This window comes from Ascaphus truei, chromosome 2, assembly GCF_040206685.1.
Source record: "Ascaphus truei isolate aAscTru1 chromosome 2, aAscTru1.hap1, whole genome shotgun sequence".
NCBI classification, from domain to species: domain Eukaryota; kingdom Metazoa; phylum Chordata; class Amphibia; order Anura; family Ascaphidae; genus Ascaphus; species Ascaphus truei.
In genome coordinates this window covers 301,669,594-301,697,242 of record NC_134484.1, presented here as the reverse complement: position 1 = coordinate 301,697,242, position 27,649 = coordinate 301,669,594, and the positions used below count along the sequence as shown (strand labels likewise).

Below are 27,649 nucleotides of genomic sequence, written 5' to 3'. Positions count from 1 at the left end.
TACACCTTGATAAAGTCCCGTGGGACGAAACATGTCGGTGTGTGGGCTGTGTTTCTGTCCCTGTGCAATTATCCAATAAATCACCCTCAGTTTTAGCACGGAGTTGTGCCCCTTATTCATTTTTTCTACAGGACTCTCCCTGCAGATTTCTACTTCAGCTGTGCTCCTTGCTTCCCTACACTCTGATTTCCCTGATCAGGATTGCACGCAGTGGAACTTCGCCTGGATGGATTTCGTATTCCTATACACTCAATGGAAAGGTAATGGGCAGTAGCCCTCATTCTATGTTACCTTGGTCCCTATTTAGGGAAGTGTATATGGTAAGGGGGGTAAGCAGGGTAAACCATATCTGCGGTAGTCGCGCTGACTGACCGCTAGGTCCCATGTTCATGTCCCCCCTTAACCTAGTATTATATAATTGCTGGAATTATTTATGGAAGTTCCTATCTACCTATATGCTGTAATACAGTTTGTGAGTCTATACACTTGTATGAGCGTCAATCTCTACGTTTATACATATTAAACCTTGATGGAGAAGCATTTAGGAGTACTTGTAGACAGCAGACTTAGCAATAGTGCCCAATGTCAGGTAGTAGCTGCAAAGGCAAATAAGATCTTCTCTTGTATTAAATGAGGAATGGATGGAAGATAAGTAAACATCATTATGCCCCTCTATAAAGCATTAGTAAGACCACACCTTGAATATAAAGTTTTGGGCACCACTCCATAAAAGACATTATGGAACAAGAAAAAGTGCAGGGAAGAGCCACCAAATTAATAAAGGGGATTGAAAATCTGAGAGGGAGTGGCTCAGTGAGTAAAGACACTGACTGACACTGAGATTGCTGCAGGGGAGCCTGGTTTAATTCCCGGTGTCGGCTCTTCGTGACTTTGGGAAAGTCACTTTATCTCCCTGTGCCTCAGGCACCCAAAACATAGATTGTAAGCTCTTTGGGCAGGGACTTGTGCCTGCAAAATGTCTCTGTAAAGCGCTGCGTACAATTAGCAGCGCTATACATGAACATGCTATTATTATTATTATTTATTATTTACGAGAGGAGATTAGCTAAATTAGAATGTTTACATTAGAAAAGAGGAATCTAAGAGGGAATATATCATAATTATATACAAATATACCGTTTTGGCCCGTATATAGTGCTACATTTTTTTTTAAATGTTCTTCCGAAAACTGTACTCGTATTATATACGCAGCCTAACACCTTTTATTTTTCACCTTCAAAACTTTAGGGCGGTATTATGTGCGAGGCCATTCTATATTCAGGCCAATACGGTATTGTGGGTCAATACAAGGATCTTTCAAAATAACCATTTATCCCAAGGTCAGAATAAAAGAATCATCCTATAAAGTTGAAGGAAAGTAGATTTTTGAAGCATAAAGCAAGGGTTCTTTACATTAAGGGCAGGTAAAATGTTAAGTTAATTACACGTGGAAATTTTGGTGGCAAATACAAGAGTTCTCTTCAAGGAAATGGTGGACATGATTTTAGACAGGAAAGGTATACCGGGATATATTGTAACAAACAAGTAAACATGGAAGGATTGCCATTATTGGAGCCAGGAAGAAATGTATTTCTTCACCTTGTTAGACATTATTGGATGATGTTTCACTGATTTTTTTTTTTTTTTTTGCTCCCTCTGGATCAAAATACTGTAAATACAAATATAGGATAAGTATCTGTCATCTAAATGTAACATTGGTTGAACACTTGATAGACATAAAGAATGTCTCTTTTCAACCTCATCTACTATGTAACTCCTGACCTTACACTTGCTGTCCAGACCAAAGTCTCTTAATGTCTCTCCGCTGACTGAAACTTAATTTGTCGAAAACTGAGCTCCTCATACTTCCTCCCAAGACTGTCCCTACTGCCCCCTTCCCCCTTACTAATGGCAGAAGTTTCATACACCCAGTATAACAAGCATGCTGCATAGTTGTCACCTTTAACTCCTCCTTCAAATTCTCAATATCGCGAATACCTTTACATTTTTCCTCTAACATTGCAAAGATATGCCATTTCCACTGTTACTCTACTGCTAAAACTAACACGTCTTCATTTATTAATGTATTGACTATTGTAACCTTTTACGGTCAGGCCTTCTGGCCTATCACCGGTCTCTGCCAAAATCCAATCTATCCTAAACGCTGTTGCTATAATCACATCACTTTCCTAAATCTATACACGCTTCTCTCCTACATAAATTAAATATTGTACAACTATTACTCCTGTATTTAAAACCATTTCCAGTTTCTAGTGGAGATCCAAAAAGTTTTTACTTTCTATCAGAATAACTGAAGTATCATCATTAAAATGTACTCTTCCAGTGCCACTCAGTTGGAGGGACTTGCTCTCACTTCAATCTGAAATCTCCAAATTTATCTGGGGAGGTAAAAAACCGAGAGTAAGTAAATTAAATATGAAAAGATCTGTGGTGGCGGGCGGCCTAGCAATACCCTGCCTGGTATCATACTACAAGGCGGCACAATTAAGTCAGATTGTACAATGGCAATCTAACCCAAAGTTAAAGAGATGGGTGGAAATAGAAAATGCTGCATGTGCACCTCTAGAACTGAGCAGCTTAATTTGGTTACCTAAAACGGCGCGAAAATTTACCGCCATGCCGCTCTCCTCGGTGACCAACTCAGTGTCAATCTGGGAGTCTACGAAATTTCGACATTCCCTCACGACAAAAAATTCCATGGCAACACCCATTTGGAATAACCCTGATTTCGCTCCAGGTCCATCGGTCAGTAATATCTCAATCTGGAGACAGAGGGGCTACAATCGGATTAGAGATCTGCAGGGTTATGACAAAAAAATCAAAACATTCGACCATATCAGGGAAGAAAAAGAGATCCCTCACTCAGAATTCTTTAGATACCTCCAGATCAGGGCATTTTATAACAAATTTGCCCCATACCCCCTACTAACATCTTTCGAAAAGCTCTGTCTGGCTGAGACCGACACGAAGGGACTTACATCTCAGCTATATGGAGAAGTGATCAGTTCTGGTGAACATGAGCAGCAGATACCCTCATTCCGATCTCAATGGGAAACAGATCTGGGAGAAAACTTAGAAGATGAAGAATGGAGCGCCATATATGGCTACAGCGAAGAGCTCCATATGCACCACGCTCAAGGAGAACGCATATAAAGTCCTAATGCGATGGTACCTCACCCCACTGAAATTATCAAGGTTTGTGCCGGGTTCCTCTCCCCTGTGCCCCCGCCAGTGCGGAGGAACAGCCGACCTGTTACATATGCTGTGGTCTTGCCCACGGATCTCTCCACTGTGGGAGGCGATTAGACATTGGATACAGAGACTGTTTGATCTCACCATTCCCCCAGACCCGTGGTTGTTCCTCCTGAACAGGCCATTGACGGGCCTCTCCAAAGCAAATAAACTAATTGCCCATTTTGCAATTGCAACGCGGTGCGAGATCGCAGCATTATGGAAACAATCTGATATCCCAACCATCCCAAAGATTCGGAATCGAATTTGGTTCATTTGCCAGATGGAAAAATTAACGAGTTTAGTTAACGATACTGGTGACAATTTTCTAAAAGTCTGGACGCCTTGGCTGGCACAGACAGATATCCCGGGGATTGAGAGGTCCTCAATATGGCTCTGATAACAGTAGATGCGTTCTCCTTGGGAGGGACTTACAGGAGGTATTCTATACACCCAAGACCCCTTATAGCAGCATTATAATATAAGTAATGTGAGAGACGACTCAGCTTGCAAACATCTGTGATGCTTGGCACGGGACCACGTGTCGCATATACTGCTAACACACTCCCCCTACCTCACCCCCAACCTACCCCTTTCCCCTCCCCACCCCGCCTCGACCTCCCTTTTCCTTATATTTTTTTTTTTTTGTGAGTATGTATTGTCTCCCCTTTTAAGTTGAGTTATAAGTGTCTGTTTGTCCATTTAAGTAGAGTCGGCTTGGACTATATGGTCCACACCAAAATACCCCCAAAGCACAGCAGGACCTCGTTGTTACTCACACAGTTGTTAAAATATTGTTTGCATACAAGATAAAAGTATTCTGTAATGTATTTTATGCTGTTTTGATTCAATAAAATGTAAGTTATAAAAAAAAAAAAAAAAATGTATTTTTAAGTAATAACTGGTATTCCAAAATGGTTAAATACACAAAATAGCGTTACCGGATCAGCCCACAAGACTCTCCATAAGAAGGAGATTTACAGACAAACTGCACCAGATTTATCAAAGAAAACAGTGTTATTTAGTTGATAGAGTACCTACAGTATATACCTGGTGCTCTAACTTTGTACCCCAATATTTTTTTACTAACTTAGGAAATCAAAGAAATATATTAATCGCCCATTTAAAAACGGGAGCCACGGGAAAACCGCGTTATAACCGAATCGCGGTATAACGAGGCGCGTTATAACAGGGTTTAGCTGTATATATATTTCTGAAGTTATCAAGGACGCTTAGCATTGCTAATTGTTATATTCCATGTTACGCCACTAGGGGGGGGGGGCACCAAGCCATATGATTAGTTATTTGGACATTGGGTATGTAAGGACACACATCACCATAGTAAGCCACATCCCTGACGAAGAGGCCATGCCTGAAAACACGTAGGGTGACTTTTATTGTGAAAGAAAAGAAGATTGTGCTGTAAGAGGAGTGCAGAACGGAACGTTGTGGGGGAGAAGGCAGGGAGCGGATCAACTTGGTTGATCCGGGCTGTAGTGAAATCATCCCTGAATCTCCGAGTTGCTGCGACGCCTAACGGAGCAGGGGGTCATGTTTGACGCATCAATGAGGCGTCACGCGGTGTGGAAGAACACCCTCAGCACTGGAAAGGCAGAAGCAAGCAGCGGATGCGCTGTAGCAGCAGGCGCACTATCTCCCCATAGAAACAGCTCTGCACACCTCCAGCATTGATCTGCAGACTATTGCTTATTTTCACTGGATGTTTGTGAGTGTAATTGTCATTATCTGTTTGTCTCTTATTTTAAGTAAAAATGTTATTGCACCAGGAAGTGTGCGCTTTCTTCTCTTCTCATCATACTTCTTAAGCCATACAGTGGTTCAGATTTAATAAACTGTATTTAATAGAGCAACTCACAGCCCTCATAGCAAGGTTTTATCACAGTTAGTCATACTGCAGTTATTTTAATGTTTGTACACGTTAAGGTCATTGTTTACATTTGTATATATGTATATTGATTGTCATAGTTGGGAGCACATTATCACTACATACAACACTATCATTCCAAGTGATTGTTACCAGCTTTTGAGTGAGCTGTACTGTGCTATATGCACATATTGTTTCCTAGAATTGTCAGGTACTGTAGTTCCATCAAGTGTGACACAGTTGCACTCTTTATTATTAAATGTTTAACTAGGATGTATTCATTGCTAGCTGAATTGATTTTAATCAGTATACTAAGATATATTTTAATGAGTTCTCATAGTTCTTTACAGTATTCTCAAGATAGCTACAATAATTGGTTAATTAGGTTGGTCACCAAGTAGGAGGAATCCCTTTTTCTCCTAGCTACCTTTTGTGTTGAAAGATAGACAACATACTGTAGAATTGATGTAAATGGAACCTTTTCCAGTTGGGCTAAAGTTGTAAGTGAAGTACTTCAAGGTTTGGACCTGGGACCACTAATTTTCAAATTGTTTATTAATGACCTTGAGGTTGGCATACTGTAGAGAGCAAAGTCTCCATCTTCACTGATGACACTAAATTATGCAAGGTAGTAAAATCTGAGCCGGATGTAATTTCTCTCCAGAAGGACAGTTGGATAGATTGGAAACTTGGACAGGTAAATGGAAGATGAGGTTTAATAAAGAAAAATGTAAGGTTATGTGTTTGGGAAACAAGAATAAACAGGCGACATACAAATTAAATGCGGCAAAATTAGGTTAAACCTTGATGGAGTGTAGGGAATCAAGGAGCACAGCTGAAGTAGAAATCTGCAGGGAGAGTCCTGTAGAAAAAATGAATAAGGGGCACAACTCCGTGGGAATTGCAAAATCTGTGGCTATATCAATAAATCAAACAAATGTTTATCCAGTCAAACTGGAAAATCTCATGCCACTAGATCATTTATCAACTGCAAATCCACATATATTGTCTACCTCATCACTTGCGGGTGCGGCAGCCAATATGTTGGAAGAACCATTAGGAACCTTAAAGTGCGAATAATGGAGCATATCCGATTGATCTCCAAAGGGAACCTGGACCATCCTGTCCCTAAACACTTCACCAACTGCAGCAAAGGTGGACTAAAAAACTTTAAATTTCAAGGTATTGAGTCCATTCAGATGTCACCCAGAGGGGGTGATAGAGTTAAAAAGCTTGATCAACGTGAGGCATTCTGGATCTTCACATTAAGAACCAGGGTGCCTCACGGTATGAATATCGATTGGGACCTTTCCCACTTTCTATAGTGGAGGAGGGTCCTTTATGATGCCACTATTCATTTATTAATTGTTTAGAATATTAGAATATAAGTATACTTTTTGACAATAAAATTGTTCTATGTCCTTCTGTGCCATCAATATATGGGTTATGAATAAGAGAAAATCAATATATACACATTTGAAAAAATTCTCAATAATCAACTCTTTTAATGATTAAGTGTTTCTATTCCCCCATATAAAATCCAATGATACAGCCAATCACATAGATTCAGTCTATACTCTGACTACATAATTCAAGTGTATGGATAAAGTTAGTGCTTGATACAAATAATCATATTATAGTATTTTTGTATAAACTTATCTACTTAGATTAGAATATAATCTTCTAAAATGATCGTAGTCTAAATGTAGTTTTGTGACTGTTTAAAATATCTTCTCTCTTTTTATTTTTATTTTATCAAAGGTTATTCAATGTGATTAGCATTTGTTTTTAATGCAACCCTAAACTAAACTAGCAATGTGTCTGTTTGCAAAGTTTAGCTATGGGCAAAATATGTTTGTCTCTTTTTTTTAATACTAATAAAGTTGTTGAGTGTAAAAAAATGTAAAAAAAATGTAATTTTCATCCCTCTTCCGCCTCCGCCCAATAGGAGCACAGCTGGCATGCGTTCCAGGGTGGAAACGGACGCATCCCAGTGACGTGGTCTCTGACTCCAGGACTAGTGCCAGAGGGGAGGCGATGTCACGGAGATGCGACGCGTCGCCGGCGCGCATGCGCAGTGTACTCGGTTGGGCGATTTTGGCGCGAAATGGGTGTATTAAAGGTAAGGAGGTATAGTGATGTGGTACACCTTGATAAAGTCCCGTGGGACGAAACATGTCGGTGTGTGGGCTGTGTTTCTGTCCCTGTGCAATTATCCAATAAATCACCCTCAGTTTTAGCACGGAGTTGTGCCCCTTATTCATTTTTTCTACAGGACTCTCCCTGCAGATTTCTACTTCAGCTGTGCTCCTTGCTTCCCTACACTCTGATTTCCCTGATCAGGATTGCACGCAGTGGAACTTCGCCTGGATGGATTTCGTATTCCTATACACTCAATGGAAAGGTAATGGGCAGTAGCCCTCATTCTATGTTACCTTGGTCCCTATTTAGGGAAGTGTATATGGTAAGGGGGGTAAGCAGGGTAAACCATATCTGCGGTAGTCGCGCTGACTGACCGCTAGGTCCCATGTTCATGTCCCCCCTTAACCTAGTATTATATAATTGCTGGAATTATTTATGGAAGTTCCTATCTACCTATATGATGTAATACAGTTTGTGAGTCTATACACTTGTATGAGCGTCAATCTCTACGTTTATACATATTAAACCTTGATGGAGAAGCATTTAGGAGTACTTGTAGACAGCAGACTTAGCAATAGTGCCCAATGTCAGGTAGTAGCTGCAAAGGCAAATAAGATCTTCTCTTGTATTAAATGAGGAATGGATGGAAGATAAGTAAACATCATTATGCCCCTCTATAAAGCATTAGTAAGACCACACCTTGAATATAAAGTTTTGGGCACCACTCCATAAAAGACATTATGGAACAAGAAAAAGTGCAGGGAAGAGCCACCAAATTAATAAAGGGGATTGAAAATCTGAGAGGGAGTGGCTCAGTGAGTAAAGACACTGACTGACACTGAGATTGCTGCAGGGGAGCCTGGTTTAATTCCCGGTGTCGGCTCTTCGTGACTTTGGGAAAGTCACTTTATCTCCCTGTGCCTCAGGCACCCAAAACATAGATTGTAAGCTCTTTGGGCAGGGACTTGTGCCTGCAAAATGTCTCTGTAAAGCGCTGCGTACAATTAGCAGCGCTATACATGAACATGCTATTATTATTATTATTTATTATTTACGAGAGGAGATTAGCTAAATTAGAATGTTTACATTAGAAAAGAGGAATCTAAGAGGGAATATATCATAATTATATACAAATATACCGTTTTGGCCCGTATATAGTGCTACATTTTTTTTTAAATGTTCTTCCGAAAACTGTACTCGTATTATATACGCAGCCTAACACCTTTTATTTTTCACCTTCAAAACTTTAGGGCGGTATTATGTGCGAGGCCATTCTATATTCAGGCCAATACGGTATTGTGGGTCAATACAAGGATCTTTCAAAATAACCATTTATCCCAAGGTCAGAATAAAAGAATCATCCTATAAAGTTGAAGGAAAGTAGATTTTTGAAGCATAAAGCAAGGGTTCTTTACATTAAGGGCAGGTAAAATGTTAAGTTAATTACACGTGGAAATTTTGGTGGCAAATACAAGAGTTCTCTTCAAGGAAATGGTGGACATGATTTTAGACAGGAAAGGTATACCGGGATATATTGTAACAAACAAGTAAACATGGAAGGATTGCCATTATTGGAGCCAGGAAGAAATGTATTTCTTCACCTTGTTAGACATTATTGGATGATGTTTCACTGATTTTTTTTTTTTTTTTTGCTCCCTCTGGATCAAAATACTGTAAATACAAATATAGGATAAGTATCTGTCATCTAAATGTAACATTGGTTGAACACTTGATAGACATAAAGAATGTCTCTTTTCAACCTCATCTACTATGTAACTCCTGACCTTACACTTGCTGTCCAGACCAAAGTCTCTTAATGTCTCTCCGCTGACTGAAACTTAATTTGTCGAAAACTGAGCTCCTCATACTTCCTCCCAAGACTGTCCCTACTGCCCCCTTCCCCCTTACTAATGGCAGAAGTTTCATACACCCAGTATAACAAGCATGCTGCATAGTTGTCACCTTTAACTCCTCCTTCAAATTCTCAATATCGCGAATACCTTTACATTTTTCCTCTAACATTGCAAAGATATGCCATTTCCACTGTTACTCTACTGCTAAAACTAACACGTCTTCATTTATTAATGTATTGACTATTGTAACCTTTTACGGTCAGGCCTTCTGGCCTATCACCGGTCTCTGCCAAAATCCAATCTATCCTAAACGCTGTTGCTATAATCACATCACTTTCCTAAATCTATACACGCTTCTCTCCTACATAAATTAAATATTGTACAACTATTACTCCTGTATTTAAAACCATTTCCAGTTTCTAGTGGAGATCCAAAAAGTTTTTACTTTCTATCAGAATAACTGAAGTATCATCATTAAAATGTACTCTTCCAGTGCCACTCAGTTGGAGGGACTTGCTCTCACTTCAATCTGAAATCTCCAAATTTATCTGGGGAGGTAAAAAACCGAGAGTAAGTAAATTAAATATGAAAAGATCTGTGGTGGCGGGCGGCCTAGCAATACCCTGCCTGGTATCATACTACAAGGCGGCACAATTAAGTCAGATTGTACAATGGCAATCTAACCCAAAGTTAAAGAGATGGGTGGAAATAGAAAATGCTGCATGTGCACCTCTAGAACTGAGCAGCTTAATTTGGTTACCTAAAACGGCGCGAAAATTTACCGCCATGCCGCTCTCCTCGGTGACCAACTCAGTGTCAATCTGGGAGTCTACGAAATTTCGACATTCCCTCACGACAAAAAATTCCATGGCAACACCCATTTGGAATAACCCTGATTTCGCTCCAGGTCCATCGGTCAGTAATATCTCAATCTGGAGACAGAGGGGCTACAATCGGATTAGAGATCTGCAGGGTTATGACAAAAAAATCAAAACATTCGACCATATCAGGGAAGAAAAAGAGATCCCTCACTCAGAATTCTTTAGATACCTCCAGATCAGGGCATTTTATAACAAATTTGCCCCATACCCCCTACTAACATCTTTCGAAAAGCTCTGTCTGGCTGAGACCGACACGAAGGGACTTACATCTCAGCTATATGGAGAAGTGATCAGTTCTGGTGAACATGAGCAGCAGATACCCTCATTCCGATCTCAATGGGAAACAGATCTGGGAGAAAACTTAGAAGATGAAGAATGGAGCGCCATATATGGCTACAGCGAAGAGCTCCATATGCACCACGCTCAAGGAGAACGCATATAAAGTCCTAATGCGATGGTACCTCACCCCACTGAAATTATCAAGGTTTGTGCCGGGTTCCTCTCCCCTGTGCCCCCGCCAGTGCGGAGGAACAGCCGACCTGTTACATATGCTGTGGTCTTGCCCACGGATCTCTCCACTGTGGGAGGCGATTAGACATTGGATACAGAGACTGTTTGATCTCACCATTCCCCCAGACCCGTGGTTGTTCCTCCTGAACAGGCCATTGACGGGCCTCTCCAAAGCAAATAAACTAATTGCCCATTTTGCAATTGCAACGCGGTGCGAGATCGCAGCATTATGGAAACAATCTGATATCCCAACCATCCCAAAGATTCGGAATCGAATTTGGTTCATTTGCCAGATGGAAAAATTAACGAGTTTAGTTAACGATACTGGTGACAATTTTCTAAAAGTCTGGACGCCTTGGCTGGCACAGACAGATATCCCGGGGATTGAGAGGTCCTCAATATGGCTCTGATAACAGTAGATGCGTTCTCCTTGGGAGGGACTTACAGGAGGTATTCTATACACCCAAGACCCCTTATAGCAGCATTATAATATAAGTAATGTGAGAGACGACTCAGCTTGCAAACATCTGTGATGCTTGGCACGGGACCACGTGTCGCATATACTGCTAACACACTCCCCCTACCTCACCCCCAACCTACCCCTTTCCCCTCCCCACCCCGCCTCGACCTCCCTTTTCCTTATATTTTTTTTTTTTTGTGAGTATGTATTGTCTCCCCTTTTAAGTTGAGTTATAAGTGTCTGTTTGTCCATTTAAGTAGAGTCGGCTTGGACTATATGGTCCACACCAAAATACCCCCAAAGCACAGCAGGACCTCGTTGTTACTCACACAGTTGTTAAAATATTGTTTGCATACAAGATAAAAGTATTCTGTAATGTATTTTATGCTGTTTTGATTCAATAAAATGTAAGTTATAAAAAAAAAAAAAAAAATGTATTTTTAAGTAATAACTGGTATTCCAAAATGGTTAAATACACAAAATAGCGTTACCGGATCAGCCCACAAGACTCTCCATAAGAAGGAGATTTACAGACAAACTGCACCAGATTTATCAAAGAAAACAGTGTTATTTAGTTGATAGAGTACCTACAGTATATACCTGGTGCTCTAACTTTGTACCCCAATATTTTTTTACTAACTTAGGAAATCAAAGAAATATATTAATCGCCCATTTACGTGTGAATTGAGCATAGAGAAATCAAGTAGTGTGCTGGAAAGCAAAAACTCAAATTCTGCATGCCTCCCAAATTGGCTTGCAATTCATTTGTGAAATTCTACATTTTTATTCCAAGTCTAATAACATCAAACTAAGAACAATTTAGTTACATCTTTTGATGATAAAATGATTCAAGACTACAAGCCCCATCAAGGTACTTATACTAAATTTATATTATTGCTTAATGTCTTGTAGTATCTAGGAAAGTCTTTATAATGTCTTGCTGAACAGATTCAGGTAATCGTGATATGGGCTCATCTACCAACAAAAAAATTCAGACGTAGATTAAAATTTTCAACAAATCAAATCTATAGTTCGTCATCATCTTAAATAACCAATTGTTTTAGAGCCCAATACTAGGGGGGCTTGGCTTAATACAGTGTTATAATAGTCATCCTCTTTCGGCTTTTTGTAGAGATTTCCATAGAAGTTCTACATTTTGAGTGCACTTCTATTTTTATTCAAACTGTCCTTATTGTATTAACTGTAAGATTAACATCAGCCTGTAGTTTACCACCTAAATGCTAAAGTGACTGTTTTTAAACTTTCATACCAATAGATTAAGTAAAACCTTTTAACAAAACAACCATGGTATTCGCCTAGTAAAACAAAAATATTATTTACAAGAGATATATATATAGCACACAAAGGAGCCTGCGACAAACCTATATCAATAAACTGTGCTAAAGCCAGTTCAATAAGGTGTAAATAGTAACACCACTGGCGGTGCTGGTGATGGGAATAATATGAAAACCAACACAGAAAAAAAGAATCCCCTAATAGCACTCTAGCATACAAAAGTAACAAAATTTATTAATCACAAAAAAAAAAAAAAAACACATACATAAGTTAAAAAAAGGAAGCGGTGGTGTCCTGCCTGTTGTTAGATAGTATTAAACTCCTAAAAGACAAACATAACAAGCTGAAATAGGCTGTTACTGAATTTAAATTAGTCTAAGAGGAGAACATACTACTGAACTATAGTATGGACACAAAAAGCTGGTACTTAAAGCTGCAGTAAAGTATTTTTTTTTTTTTTTTAATTTTTTTTTTAATTCAATAGTTTCATGTGTGCAATCTCTACTTACCTAAAGAACTGTATAGCTGCAGGTCAATCCGTTCTCCATGTATTGATCGGCGAAATTTGGTGACATAATTCGTGAAGGGATCTGTTTTCTTTTCTGCTTCTGTCCGTCAGTGGAAGCTCATGAATATTCATGAGTCTCCCAGTGACGTGCGCTCGCTCCCGATCTGCCACTGTGTGGTGCCCCCTTCTGCCCCGCTCCCTGTGGCTGCCTCCCTGCCTGTGCGGGAGATGGAGGAGGGTTTGCGCTGCCCCCAGAGGGGGGGGGGGGGAAGGGGGTAGCGGGTGATGTGTCCCCCTTCTGCCCCGCTCCCTGTGGCTGCCTCCCTGCCCGTGCGGGAGATGGAGGAGGGTTTGCGCTGCCCCCGGAGGAGGGGGGGAGAAGGGGGGAGCGGGTGATGGGTCCCCATTCTGCCCTGATCACGGTGGCTGCCTCCCTCTGAAAATGAGCACGCAGCACTATGAAGCAGTGCCGAGTATGACCATACACATCCAACTTGGCCCCTCTGAGTAAGGGAGGTGTAATATAGGAGGGGCAGGAAAATATACTAGATGCGGGAGATGGAGGGGGGTTGCGCGGCCGCCGGGAGGGGGGGGAGAAGGGGGGAGCGGGTGATGTGTCCCCCTTCTGCCCCGGTCACGGTGGCTGCCTCCCTGCCCATGCAGGAGATGGAGGAGGGTTTGCGCTGCCCCCGGAGGGGGGGGGGGAGAGAAGGGGGGAGCGGGTGATGTGTCCCCCTTCTGCCCCGATCACGGTAGCTGCCTGTGTGTGTGTGTGTGTGTGTGTGTGTGTGTGTGTGTGTGTGTGTGAGCATACAGCTATATTTGCATACATATATATATATATATATATATATATATATATATATATATATATATATATATATATATATACATATATGTGTCACCACAAGTACCCAGTCACCCACCCACCGTCACCCACCCTCTCCGTCACCCACCCTCTCTCTCACTCATTTATATCTGGCTTTTTTTACTAGATTAGTGAGGTCATCCAATATTTTCCCTTACACACACACGCACGTAAGGAACTATGTAACAAGGACTAATTGTAGTAAAGTATAAATGTAATACAATAAATAAACGGTTATGTCAAAAACAAATGTTATGAGTTCTTACTAGGAATTTATTCCATTTCTTTTTTAAAAGGCGGGACTGGGGCGAGTTCATTTTTGGGTGATTTGTCTAGATAGAGGTGTGTGTGTGTGTGTGTGTGTGTGTGTGTGTGTGTGTATATATATACGTGTGTGTGGATAGATAGATAGATAGATAGATAGATAGATAGATAGATAGATAGATAGATAGATAGATAGATAGATAGATCTATCTCTATATATATGTGTAGATATATCTATCTATACACACACACACGTATGTGCGCACCCCAGCGGTCTGACAGAAGTATTCTCTGACTTCCGGTGTCTGCCGCTGCCACAGCGTAACTCCTCCCTACCGCCCTCCTGTCCCACTCCTGCTCCATTCATATAGTCCTCTTCTCCCTCCGCCACCAACTGCTGTCCTCTGCCGAGCTTCGCTGCAGGATGCCGTCCTTCTCTCCCTCCGCCGCTGGCTTCTGTCCTCTGTCGCTGCCGGCTGCTGACCTTCGCTATATATCCATACATACATATACATATATACACACACACACACACACACACACACACACACACATATTACATACATACATACACACACCAGAATATATGAGTTCTTCAGTATTTGTTGATACCTTTTTTTATTTGAACCAAGAATTTGTGTCATGGGACAAGCTTTCAAGAGTTTTCCTCTCTTCCTCAGGTCAAGAAATACCATAAATATATACACACATATACATACACACTGTGTGTGCGTGTCTATGTATGTGTGCGTGTATATGTGTGCGTATGTTTGTGCGTGTGCGCATGTATGTGCGCGTGCGCATATTCATGTGTATATGTGTGCGTGTGTGTGTGCTTGTATGCGCATGTGTATTTGTGCGTGAGCACATGTGTATGGGTGCATGTATATGCGTGCGTGTGCATATATATCTGTATCATACACACACGTATATACACAACTAAGCTCCGCAGGGCCCTGTGCCTGCAAAATGTCTCTGTAAAGTGCTATGTAAAACTAGCAGCGCTATACAAGAACAAGCCATTATTAATTTTAATAACACACACATTGAATTGTACACATTCACACAAAATTAAATATACATATTGTTTACAGTATGATATATACAGATTTGATTTTAAATGAGTTGTTAATATTTAACATTAACTACACACGTGCAATGGAATAAGGTTTAATTAATTAATTCTGAGCTACTCTCCTTTTCTGCTGCTGCTCTGTCAGTTCTGGGGGAAGATCATGTGACCAGGCAATGACTGATACATTTGTGCTCATGCACGTGCACGGCTGTGGTGGGGGCAGGACTCACAAAGGGGTGTGCCAGAGTCTGTTACAGAAAAGGAAGGGGGTGTCCCAAAGCTGGGGGCACCAGCTGTCTTCATTTCCTCCTGCCGCATCACGTGGTTCCGCCCGACGCTCCCACTACACGGGGAGCATGCGCATTGTGGCGGTTGCGGCTGCGATTCACCATCACTGAAGTCAAAGATTACTCTCCTCTTTTGTGGACACTTTTCACTGCTGGACTCATGCTAAGTATTCCCTGCACCTTGTTTTTACTTTGTTGCATATCACCTGTCATTTAGTCAACCTCTGTGTGTGCTAAATCAAATTAATTTTCATCTATTGCATATTCTTGCTGTTTTGCACACACTGACTCATAATTGGGGTGGTTACTTCAGCAATCACTGACCGGCCGGTCAGAGTTGTTAAAGGCAAACATTGTTTGCTTTTACACTCATTACCCTTTGGTGCAGTTATTTTTATGTTCTAAGCATTAAGTACCAGCTTTTTGTGTCCATACTATAGTTCAGTAGTATGTTCTCCTCTTAGACTAATTTAAATTCAGTAACAGCCTATTTCAGCTTGTTATGTTTGTTTTTTAGGAGTTTAATACTATCTAACAGCAGGCAGGACACCACCGCTTCCTTTTTTAACTTATGTATGTGTTTTTTTTTTGTGATTAATACATTTTGTTACTTTTGTATGCTAGAGTGCTATTAGGGGATTCTTTTTTTCTGTGTTGGTTTTTATATATATATATATATATATATATATATATATATATATATATATATATATATATATACAGGCATACCCTGGTTTAAGGACACTCACTTTAAGTACACTCGCGAGTAAGGACATATCGCCCAATAGGCAAATGGCAGCACACGCATGCGCCTGTCAGCACGTCCTGAACAGCCATACCAGCTCCCTACCTGTACCGAAGCTGTGCGCAAGCGGGGAGACTATAGAGCCTGTTGCAAATGCGTTATTTACATCAGTTAGGCACGTTTATGGCGATTGCAGTACAGTATATGCATCAATAAGTGGGAAAAAGGTAGTGCTTCACTTTAAGTACATTTTCACTTACATACATGCCCCGGTCCCATTGCGTATGTTAATGCGGGGTATGCCTGTATATATATATATATATATATATATATATATATATATATATATATATATATATATATATATATATATATATATATATATATATATATATATATATATATATATATATAATGCATGTAATCACCATCAAGGTGATAAAAAAAGACAGGACTCACCAGGTAAAGTCCAAATAAACTGTATTCAGAGTATTCACACAAATTACAACGTTTCGATCCTCTTCAAGGGATCTTTCTCAAGGGTGTGTGAATACTCTGAATACAGTTTATTTGGACTTTACCTAGTGAGTGCTGTCTTTTTTTATCGCCTTGCTGGTGATTACATGCATTATTCAGCTTTATGGGTCTCTCTCTCTCTCTCTCTCTCTCTCTCTCTATCTCTATCTCTATCTCTCATATATATATATATATATATATATATATATATATATATATATATATATATATATATATATATATATATATATATATAGATATACACACACACTGCTTGAAGAGAGTAAGAATATCTTAGGACATTGTTTCTTACCCAGAGTCTTCTTGGAACCCTTCCAATTTTTTCCTTTGCTCTACCAAGGTAGATTCTAAATCCAAATATGTACTATTATGCGACAGCTGAAGTGTGCAATCATCAATCTGTAAAATAAAGAAGAAAAAAGTGTCATATGAATTAAACATAACAGGTGGCAAATCTCCTTCATTAGCAGCCTAGATCATAAACTGATGGAATTATTTTCTAATACTTAAATTAGAATAAATACTGCAAATATTTTAGAGTAAATTAGTCTGCTGTAGATGTACTCAGTGATAATGGTCACAGCAATACATCTTTTTTTCATGCCCCCAGAGCTAGATTATGACCCTCTGGGGCCCCTATGCTCCAAGACTTTGGGGGCCTTTCATTGGGACGGCCCTCCTCCTGCAGTGTGGCGGCATCATAATAACGTGGTGTCATTTGATGTTGGGTGCCATGACAGCGTGACGCTTCAGGAGGAAGGCCGCTCTGGAGAAGGTAAGAGACACCCATTTCTCTCTTACACACAGACAATGTAGGATGAGGTGCACTAAAGGAAATGAATAATACAAGAAGTGGAGAGAAAGGCCCCTAAATGTGTGCACTCAGACCCAACTGTAATGATACAATTAATATTTAATAGCAAAAAGCAAAATCAAGACCCTGTGTGAATTAACAAATTACGGCACAAAGTTAAAATTGCCAAGGAAACTGTAAGTAGAGGGGTAACTGAATAAGTGATATCCCTTGTTAATCACTGAACAATGCAACTATTGCCAATCAGCCTGCCTCCTTGTTCATACAATTTGGCACTGCAAATGTCTTTTTTAAAGATCTGCGTACTCAGATTCATAGTGGAATACTATGAAGTGTATTCTGATAGCACATATAATGTAGACTACCTATCTGCAGTGCCTATGTGACGTTGCTTAAGTAATAATCCCCGAAGAACAGGGCATTTACTGGCGAATAATGCCCTGTCCTGAGGGGATTATTGCTATTATAGGCTAAATGTAGACTTTTTTCATAAATAATAGACAACTTTTGTATAGTTAAATAGATTTTTTAATTAAAATAAAATGGTAAATACATGAAACCACCTCTATATACGCTTACACTGCAGCCATCTATATCCACACACTGCCGCCCCCTCTGTGTACACACACACACACACACACACACACACACACACACACACACACACACACACACACACACACACACACACACACAGCAGCTCAACACACACAACACAGCACCTCTACACACACAAGCACACCACACACACACACTGGAGCACTTGACACACAACACATCACCTCCTGTACACTCACAACACAGCACCTCTACACACATGTAACAGGTATTCCCCCACCCAATCGCATATAGAGTGTATGTGCGGGGGAAAATGTTACCAGGGGTGGTGCGTTATACCTGTCAGGCTCACAGGAGGCCTGAGCCTCCGCTAGTGAGAGCCTGGGGTGAATCTCTGGAACGTTTCTTCGGTCAGCACCTCCACCTGTGTAGGATTCTAGGAGTGTAGAATATCCTCTACACAGGATCCACATACACCGGAGTATAAGTATAACCATTTACTATAGGCAGCATCAACATAACACCGTTCATGCGCATTAACCATTTACTATCAACTCAGTAACTGTACCACTCTGTACCAAAGTCTCTCAATTGTCCGTCACTCCCATTTAGGAGCGTATACCCAGTGCCCACCCCTGTGTACCCCCACACCGTGTACACAGTATAACCCTTGTCCCGTGGTCAGCGCTGCCACTATGTGTGAGTACTCTGTTGGTGCACTTTATAACGATACCTGCCCAGGCGCCAGCCACGGGTGCCGCTATACAACTGGGTTTGGATCCGCCTGATCCGACTTGATGTCCTCCTACGCGTGGGGTGAATTCCGGCGTGGATAATATCACCGCAGCTCCGCACCGTCTGTACCTTGGCGGGGATCCGTCTGCAGCCGGCCGGCCGCAGTCACTGATTGGCGTGGCCTCCGTGAAGATAGTCTATATAAATATAGGGGTCTGAGCCCAGACCCAGGAATCCAGCTGCACGCCACTGAGTGATTCCTTACTCAACCCAAACAGCTAAAAGGGGCAGAACCACTAACCTAGGGCCTGTCCCTGAAGCAACCACAAACTGGGGCAATGGTAACAATATCTGGGACCTAGGGGGGGTTAACTAGCCTAGTGCAAGGAGCTACTGCTCCACTGCACCCTACCTTACCCAGCTCCCTGCTCCAACTGCCGTTCTCTGAGCCCGCGAAATGTATCAAAATCCCTCTGTGCAGGGAGATACTGCTGCCCTATTGGCTCCCTGGCATCACGTGGGGTCCCCTAAGGCCCATGGGATCTGTAGTCCCTACTCAGAGCACTCTCCCTATTGGCCAGCCGTTCGCGCGAATCTTGCGCATGCGCGATGCCTCTGGCTGGCCGCCACATGCGGGAACTCACTGCGCATGCGCAAGCAAAACAAAGATGCGGCGCCCTCCTCGGGAGCCGCTGGGAACTCGGAGACGCCGAAGCGCTCCCTGCACTGGCCTCCACCCTCCAGAAATGCCGGCGGGTCTGTCGAGTGACCCCTGACAGCGGAGGTAACGAGGGGGGGGGGGGGTCGCGGGACACAGGGGACCTGGTTACATCCTCCTCCTGATAAAAACCCCAACGTCCTCACATGGGACACAACTCAAACATGTACAGAAATTATATAATAAAAATGCAGTTCAATTATATAACTTAGCACATTGCATTGACTTTAAACAATGTTACACAATTCTGTGAGCATCACAATCACAGATTGGATTTTGCTCCGGGACCACTGCTGAGCCTCATAATGGGGTGCCCCAATTTGATCATAGGTTACCCGATTTGGAGGGTACCTGACTCTTTGGCTCCTACGGAGCTATTCTTCAGCAACTCCCTCTGGGGAGTAATAAGTACAGTCCTGAGGCTCAGCCTCTTCTCTTGAGGGGAGAAATGTCTCTGAACAGTCTCGGTTCGGCACAAAGCACGGGCTCTGTAGATCCAAAGGCTGGCCCACTGGAGCCACCTTAGTAGGCGTTGGCCTACGGGGCCCTTTACCCGTAGCTCCTCCGGGACATGCCCCTGCATTAGGAGGGTCCCTTTGAGAGGGTCCTTCCATAGGATCTTCCGGAGTTTCAGAGTTGGTATGATCATGTACAGTCTCTTGACCAATCTCTGAGGAATCGGACTCACCGTTCAGTGGTGTGGCCAAAATTTCTGCTTCCTCATCTCCCACTTGTGGAATGGGGAGAAGATGATTACGGTGCCATACCTTTACCCGGCCGTCAGTGTCTTTGATGCGATAGACCGGGAGGCCAGGCATTTGAGATTCTATTTCATATACACCGTCTCTCCATCGATCAGCCAGTTTGTGTTTTCCCGGGACTCCCAGATTGCGGAGCAGCACAGAGTCTCCAGGACAAAGTTCCCGATATTTGACCTTATGATCGTATCACCTTTTATTGTCAGCAAAATCCCGACCTTGGTCTGAGTGAAGGTGGTTTGGAAGACCATAGTGAACTAAGTACTTCTCCCATAATATCTTCGCCACCGTGATAGCTTTCTGGTCTTTAGTGGGGAAGGCCTGGGCATACCGGGTGTAATGGTCCGTGATGACCAGCACGTTGCATATTCCTCGGCTATTAGGCTCAATGCACAGAAAGTCCATACACACAAGGTCCATGGGACCAGAACTTTTCAGATGGCCCATAGGCGCTGCTCTGGTAGGCAGGGTCTTGCGTTGGATACACCGCAAACAACGGCGACAATGGCGTTCTACGGCCTCTCGCATCTTGGGCCAGAAAAAGCGGTCTCGGACCAACCCAAATGTATTCTCTACACCGAGATGTCAATGCTCATCATGTAGGGACTTTAACACCATGTACTGCTGCGGCCAAGTTTATTCGAGCATTTGCCCGTTCTTGGCCGCAGCAGTAGCCTGGCGCGCGCCCGAGGGTGACGGGCGCGTGCCGAAGCAGCGGAAGAGCGCCCTCCGATCGGGGCGCTCTCCCTACCGCTGCCGGGTCCGCCGGGTCCCCCGGAACCCCCTGCCGCCGTCCCGCGATCGCGGGACACCAGGGCTCCCTCGGGGAGCCCTGGACGCGCGTGCAGGGGGCGCAGGCTCCCGAAGACGCGTGACCGCGCGTCTATGACGCGCGGCACGCCGAGGGGCGGCCACTAGCAAGCCGGGAAATCTCCCGGCTTGCGGTACCGGCCACACTTTAATAAAGTGTGTCGGTAGTGTACTGTAAGTTCCTAGGGAGGACTAGATGTCATCTGTCTGGGTGGTTGTGATATTGCACCAATCGATAGAGTAAACAGTTATCGATCTCAAATTTGTCCGCCTCCCGCATGAGCAAGGCAACAAAGTCTCTGGGAGCACCCTTCAGTTTGGCTGGGTTCTTCTTTTCAACGGCTTGCCTAATAATACTAATTACAGGATCTCGTATTTGGTAGTCTACCAGATCTTTCCACCGTAGCACTTTGTCGTGGGTTATGTTCATCCCTTTTGGATTGCAGTAGGCAGCGGGGACAGCCTGCGACTGGCATCCCAAGGAGTCCGCAACCCGTAATTCTGAGAAGGTCACTTGATTGTTGATGATGGCGGCAGTGCTACACATAGCTCGCACCCCTGGTCCTGGGAGTTCTTCCCATTCCTCATCATCTTGAGTAGCACATAGCCCTGGTCGTCGGGATAGGGCGTCCGCCCCGACATTCAAGGGTCCCGGCTTATACTTCAGGGAGAATTGGTAATTGTTGAGACCTGCTAACCATCGGTGTCCTGCTGCATCCAATTTGGCCGAGGTACTGATGTACGTGAGGGGATTTTTATCCGTCCTTACCTCAAACATAACGCCGTAAAGGTCATCGTGGAGCTTTTCGGTGATCGCCCATTTGAGAGCCAGGAACTCCAACTTGTGGACAGGGTATTTCTGTTCCCGGGGTGTCAGACTGCGGCTGATGTAGGCTACAGGCCAAAGGCCCTCGGGGTGCTTCTGGTGCAGGACGGCACCCAGTCCATTGAGACTGGCATCCACATGCAGGACATATGGTTGTTCAGGATCAGCATACGCAAGCACCGGCGCTTCGGTCAGGCTTTTTTTCAACTTCAGGAAGGCCTGTTCACACTCAGGCGCCCATTTATCGCCAAACGGTTGACGGGCCGACGTGGCCTTCCTTCCTGTATCTTCGGGGTATATCTTCAAAAGATTGTTCAGAGGTTTAGCTCGACTAGAGTACCCTTCATCGAAGCGACGGTAATACCCGCAGAAACCCAGGAAGGAGCGCAGTTCCGTGACATTCTCGGGACGAGGCCAGTTCACAACCGCTTCTACTTTGGCTGGATCGGTGGCGATTCCTTGAGCGGACACGATGTGTCCCGCGTAAGTCACCGAGGTGTGACAGAACCGACATTTGTCGAGGGACAATTTCAATCCTTCTTTCCCAAGACGGTCTATCACTTTAAGCAGTCCCTCTTCATGCTCTTCCAGGGTCCTGCCGAAGACAATGATGTCGTCCAGGTAGACTAGACACTCCCGAGGGTTCATGTCCTCGATAGTCTTCTCCATCAGTCATTGGAAGGTCGCAGGGGCCCCACATATACCTTGGGGCATACGTGTAAATTGGTAGAACCCCAAAGGGCAGACGAAGGCTGTTTTCTCCTGATCCTCTGCATTCATGGGTACCTGATAGTACCCAGATCGTAGATCGAGCACGCTGAACCATTGGCTTCCGTTCAGAGCATTCAGAATCTCTTCAATTCGAGGAAGGTTGTACTGGTCCGATATCGTATGATTGTTCAGGGTTCGATAGTCGACACACAGTCGTACGGATCCGTTCTTCTTCCTTACCATCACTATGGGAGAGGCGTAAGGGCTCCGAGACTCCGTCAAAATCTCAGCGGTCTCCATTTCTTGCAAGACGTTCCTTACATCGTCCACATCCCTAGGGGCGATGCGACGAGAGCGTTCACGGAACGGAGTGGCGTCACTCAGTCTAATGGCATGGTGAGCGCTGCAACTGCACCCCACATCCATCTCACTCGTGGAGAACGCAGTCCGTCGTTTATTCAACTGGGTTGTCAACCGCTCTTTCCACTCATTTGGCAATGCCGACTCGCCAAAGTTGAAGTCCAGATCGACTAACCGCTCACCCGCTGCCGCAGCATTCACCTGGGGCGTTGTTTCCATGGGGCTAACCAGATATATGTAACCCAGACTCTGTCCTGCATCAAGTTCCATCGGGAATGGGGAGATGTTCTGCACATATACGTATGTTGGTAGAGGGATTTTAGTCGTCCACTCTCTCACTTCGGGTAGTACCCTGTACCCTCTCTGAACCTCTTCCTCAGGGGTACTCTCCAGAGAGAAAAGCTGGTCGTTCTCATCTCGCTCGGGATAACAGCACCAGACGGCCATTCGTTGCACTCCCCCTGGTAAAATGGTCGTCAGTCCGCGTTGACGATTGTAGAGATCCCCGTGACGCTCTAAGGCATATTCCCTGTTGCACTCCTCTCGTAGGACGGGATCTAGGAGCGAATTGGACAGTGGCAACTAGTTGGTCTCCTTCAGGTATGCTCGAATTACAGCTTGTACTATATCAGTATTTGTTCCCAAGATGATCGGATACTTGCACTGATCTTGGGGCTCCGGGCATACCATTGCCGCTACATGCATGGGGTGTTTCTTGCCGGTGTTCAGTTGGAGTATTTCTAGTTGAACCCTTACAATCCCGTCGATGGGGTAGTCTTCATTACTTAACCCCCTTACCTTCATATGCTCGGCCGACCTCAGGGGGCAGTGTCTAAGGTGCTGGTCATAGAACTTGCGGTATATAATGGTCACTTGGGATCCGGTGTCCAGTAGGGCAGAGGCATAGATCACTTCCAGTACAACAGGCACGATGGCCGAGGGGCCTACTTGACTGTAAGCATCCGCTGGTAAAGCGTCATCACTGGGGCCGGAGTCAGGAGGAGCATCTTCGGGTCCAGTAGGGGTTTCTGAGTCAGACTCTGCCATTTGTATGCGGCAGACCATTGACTGGGCTGAATTTCCTCTATTAGGAGGTTTTTCCTCTGGGGGATCCTCCCTCTCCGGACAGTCACTGGAGAAGTGGCCCTTATCGCAGTTATAGCAAACGACTTCGCTGCGTTCAGGACGACCCTTGTACGTGGAAGATGGTTTCTCGGAGGTACGGTACATTGAGATGACTTCCAGCGATCGCGACCAAGCCGTCGCGCTGCTCTTACTTTAAGCGCATGCGATGGCAGCAATGCATTTGTTTTGACGTGACGTCGCATCACTGTCGTCGGCACTATAAGCATAAACTTACACACACTCGCTCTCTCCCACTTATACACACACTCTCTCAATTACACACACTCGCACACACTCTCCCACTTACACACACACATCCAAACACTCTCTCACTTACACACACACACACCCTCTCTCACTTACACACACACACACTCCCACACAAACACACTCTCTCTCCCCCTTACGCACACACTCTCTTACTTACACACGCTCGCACACACACTCCCACTTACACACACACTCTCTTACTTACACACGCTCGCACACACACTCCCACTTACACACACACTCTCTTACTTACACACGCTCGCACACACACTCCCACTTACACACACATCTATACACTCTCCCACTTACACACACACACACACACACACACACACACACACACACACACACACACACACACACTCTCCCACTTACACACACACTCCCACTGACACGTACACTCACAAACTCTCTCTCTCCTACTTACACACACAATCACACACACACACTCGCTCTCTCCCACTTATACACACACTCTCTCAATTACACACACTCGCACACACTCTCCCACTTACACACACACATCCAAACACTCTCTCACTTACACACACACACACCCTCTCTCACTTACACACACACACACTCCCACACAAACACACTCTCTCTCCCCCTTACGCACACACTCTCTTACTTACACACGCTCGCACACACACTCCCACTTACACACACACTCTCTTACTTACACACGCTCGCACACACACTCCCACTTACACACACACTCTCTTACTTACACACGCTCGCACACACACTCCCACTTACACACACATCTATACACTCTCCCACTTACACACACACACACACACACACACACACACACACACACACACACACACACTCTCCCACTTACACACACACTCCCACTGACACGTACACTCACAAACTCTCTCTCTCCTACTTACACACACAATCACACACAAACACTCTCTCTCTCCCACATACACACACCCTTTTCACAGATATACAACACAACAGCACAGCACACACTCACACTGCAGCCACTTACTTCTTTGCAGACTCCCCCCAATTCAACTGAATCTGCTCAGAAAATCTGTCAGCTCGGGAGGGGGAAAGTCAACCCGTGTGAATGGGTTAAAATTATATGTCAGCTCTACAGGTCTCAGGGATTGAAAGGGTGAATATAATCTGCTAGTTTTATCTTTCTTATACGGGCTGTTCCAGTACTGAGAGAATTAACTCACTATGCTAGTTGTAATCTTTATTTACTTCTGTTGTTCAGTTTGTCTTTTATACAATAACACAAGAGCAGTAAAATGTCCCAAACAATACAGCTGCATGCTCTTGAGAAACATTCCCTGTATTTCTCTTTGTAATGTAGAAGTAGAAACTGCTGGCCAAACACAAGCAAGATGTAATGATTTACTAATGCTTTGTCCAAAAACACAGATACATAACCTCTACAGAAACGTGTTATTTCGCATTGTTAAACATGATATGTTATGTATTAACATGCCCTTAGTTTTTTGTAAAAATGTCGGGGCACAACTAAATAAAACTTTGAAGTGTGGAAGCAGCAGCCCTGTTGTCTGACTCCTCTCTTCCCAAGCTCGTATTTGTCTGTGTTTCGGAGAGTGCTAAACCAGTGCTGTCCAAATCACTAGGTTGAGTGAAGTGATTCCTACCAAAGTAAAAAAGTAACGCTTTCAGATGGTGGCAGCGGTGGGATCTCCACTGGGTCGGTGAGTATTCTCCAATTTATTGTTTCTTGCCTTCCTTCTGGGGATCCCTATTGGTAGGATATCAGGGTATAAAGTCCCTGATATTATTGGGGTATAAAGTCCCTGATACCAATTACGGGTATAAAGTCCCTAATTGTTGTTGTTTATTAGACTGGTTTACGCTCTCCCGGACACAGCAGACTTATTATAGAGTATAAGTGTTGTATTATAGAGTATAAGTGTTGTATTATAGAGTATAAGTGTTGTACAGTATTATAGAGTATAAGTATTGTATTGTAGAGCACAAGTGTTAAGATTACAGTGATAAGTTTTTTTCTTTTAGATCTTCTGTATAAGTTTCCTTTGTATTGCAATCATTTCATTTTTATATAAACTAATTATGGGTACTAACACTAGTAAAAATCTGGGAGGTATACCAGAGTTTATTAAGTATAAAACTAACAAAAAGACTAAGAAAAATAAAAATGTAGGACAGGTCACCGTTTGTAGACGGAAACAAGGTCAAAGCCCCAAAGAATTTGTTGTACAGATTGTCGGAGATTATTATGTTGATCCGTTTGTGGACAATTTGTCTGGGTGGACTGAAGCAATGGGTTCCACTAGTCCGTTTCCAAGAGACGGTGCCTTTGATGATTTTCATATATTGATGCTCAGAGGCACTTGTCTAGGGGATCCTGACTGGTTGTGGTTTGGTCCCAACCCAAAGTGGAATATGAAATATATGCGGGAATCTGCCAATGCATGGGTTAAAATTGCCCCCAACGGTTGTGAAATGTCACCCGATAAAATTGTGTCCTCCGCACCTCCACCTCCTTATATATCTTCCCTGTACACTAGTTTATCTCAGGAACCCTTTTCGGATGAGGATATTTTATTAGCAATAACACCCCGTGTTGACCCCAGTCCGACTGTGAGTCGCAGTGAGGCCCCTTCGGGTTCGGGTACGCAACAAATATTCTCCACTTCTGTTAGTGAGGGTACCCGAACTAAAATACAAGCTGCTCAGCAACTGGCTGCTTCTAAAACTGGTCTCATTGAGTTAGTCAGCCCTCAAAAGAGCAGTGATAAGTCGTGGACCATGAGTAGTCCTAGAGGTCTCTTACAAACCATAGCCATTATGTGGCACCTTCAGCCCAGGTTGACACTGTTGTTACAATGCCATTTATGACTGTGTGCGACCAGTTGATTACTAAACCCCCTGATATTATGACTCTTAATGCATGGACAAAGACTCATGGTGTACCAAAAACAAAGGGCGACCTGAATTGTATAATACAGGAATATGTAATACACCTTGTTGACAAGTTGAATGGCATCTATGGTGATGTATCTATGTCTCTTCCTTGTCCCACAGGTACGCCAACACACCCTTTCAAACCAGGTGACACGGTCCTGGTCAAGCAACTGTTCAAAAACAAGATGCTGGATCCTCCCTTCGGCAAACCAACCACCATCATCGCCGTCACCCGTACTGCAATCTTGACAGAAGACAGCCCAACATTGATACACGCAAGCCGTGTGAAGACCGCACCAATTGGTTCCCGTGGTCCACCCATCCTGGACCCGTCGGCAAGCTCCTAATACTTGCCATGTGGTTATCTATTATAATAGCTATAGTCTGGGGACTGATTGCGGGACTAACTGCCTGCTATATGCAACACACAGAGACATACACATGTATAAATGTATATGTCCCCCACCATA

The 27,649-nt window shown here is 43.5% G+C and overlaps 1 protein-coding gene across 3 annotated transcripts in view; it reads right to left on the bottom strand.

Annotated features, from left to right (window-relative positions):
* The window catches only part of FHOD3 (formin homology 2 domain containing 3), a 607,453-nt gene that overhangs the window by 477,206 nt on the left and 102,598 nt on the right, over positions 1-27,649 (bottom strand). For all 3 annotated transcript variants that reach the window (XM_075586421.1, XM_075586422.1, XM_075586420.1), the window contains exon 2: positions 16,856-16,962. In XM_075586421.1, coding sequence (XP_075442536.1) covers positions 16,856-16,962 — 107 coding nt within the window. The remainder of the gene's footprint in view (positions 1-16,855; positions 16,963-27,649) is intronic.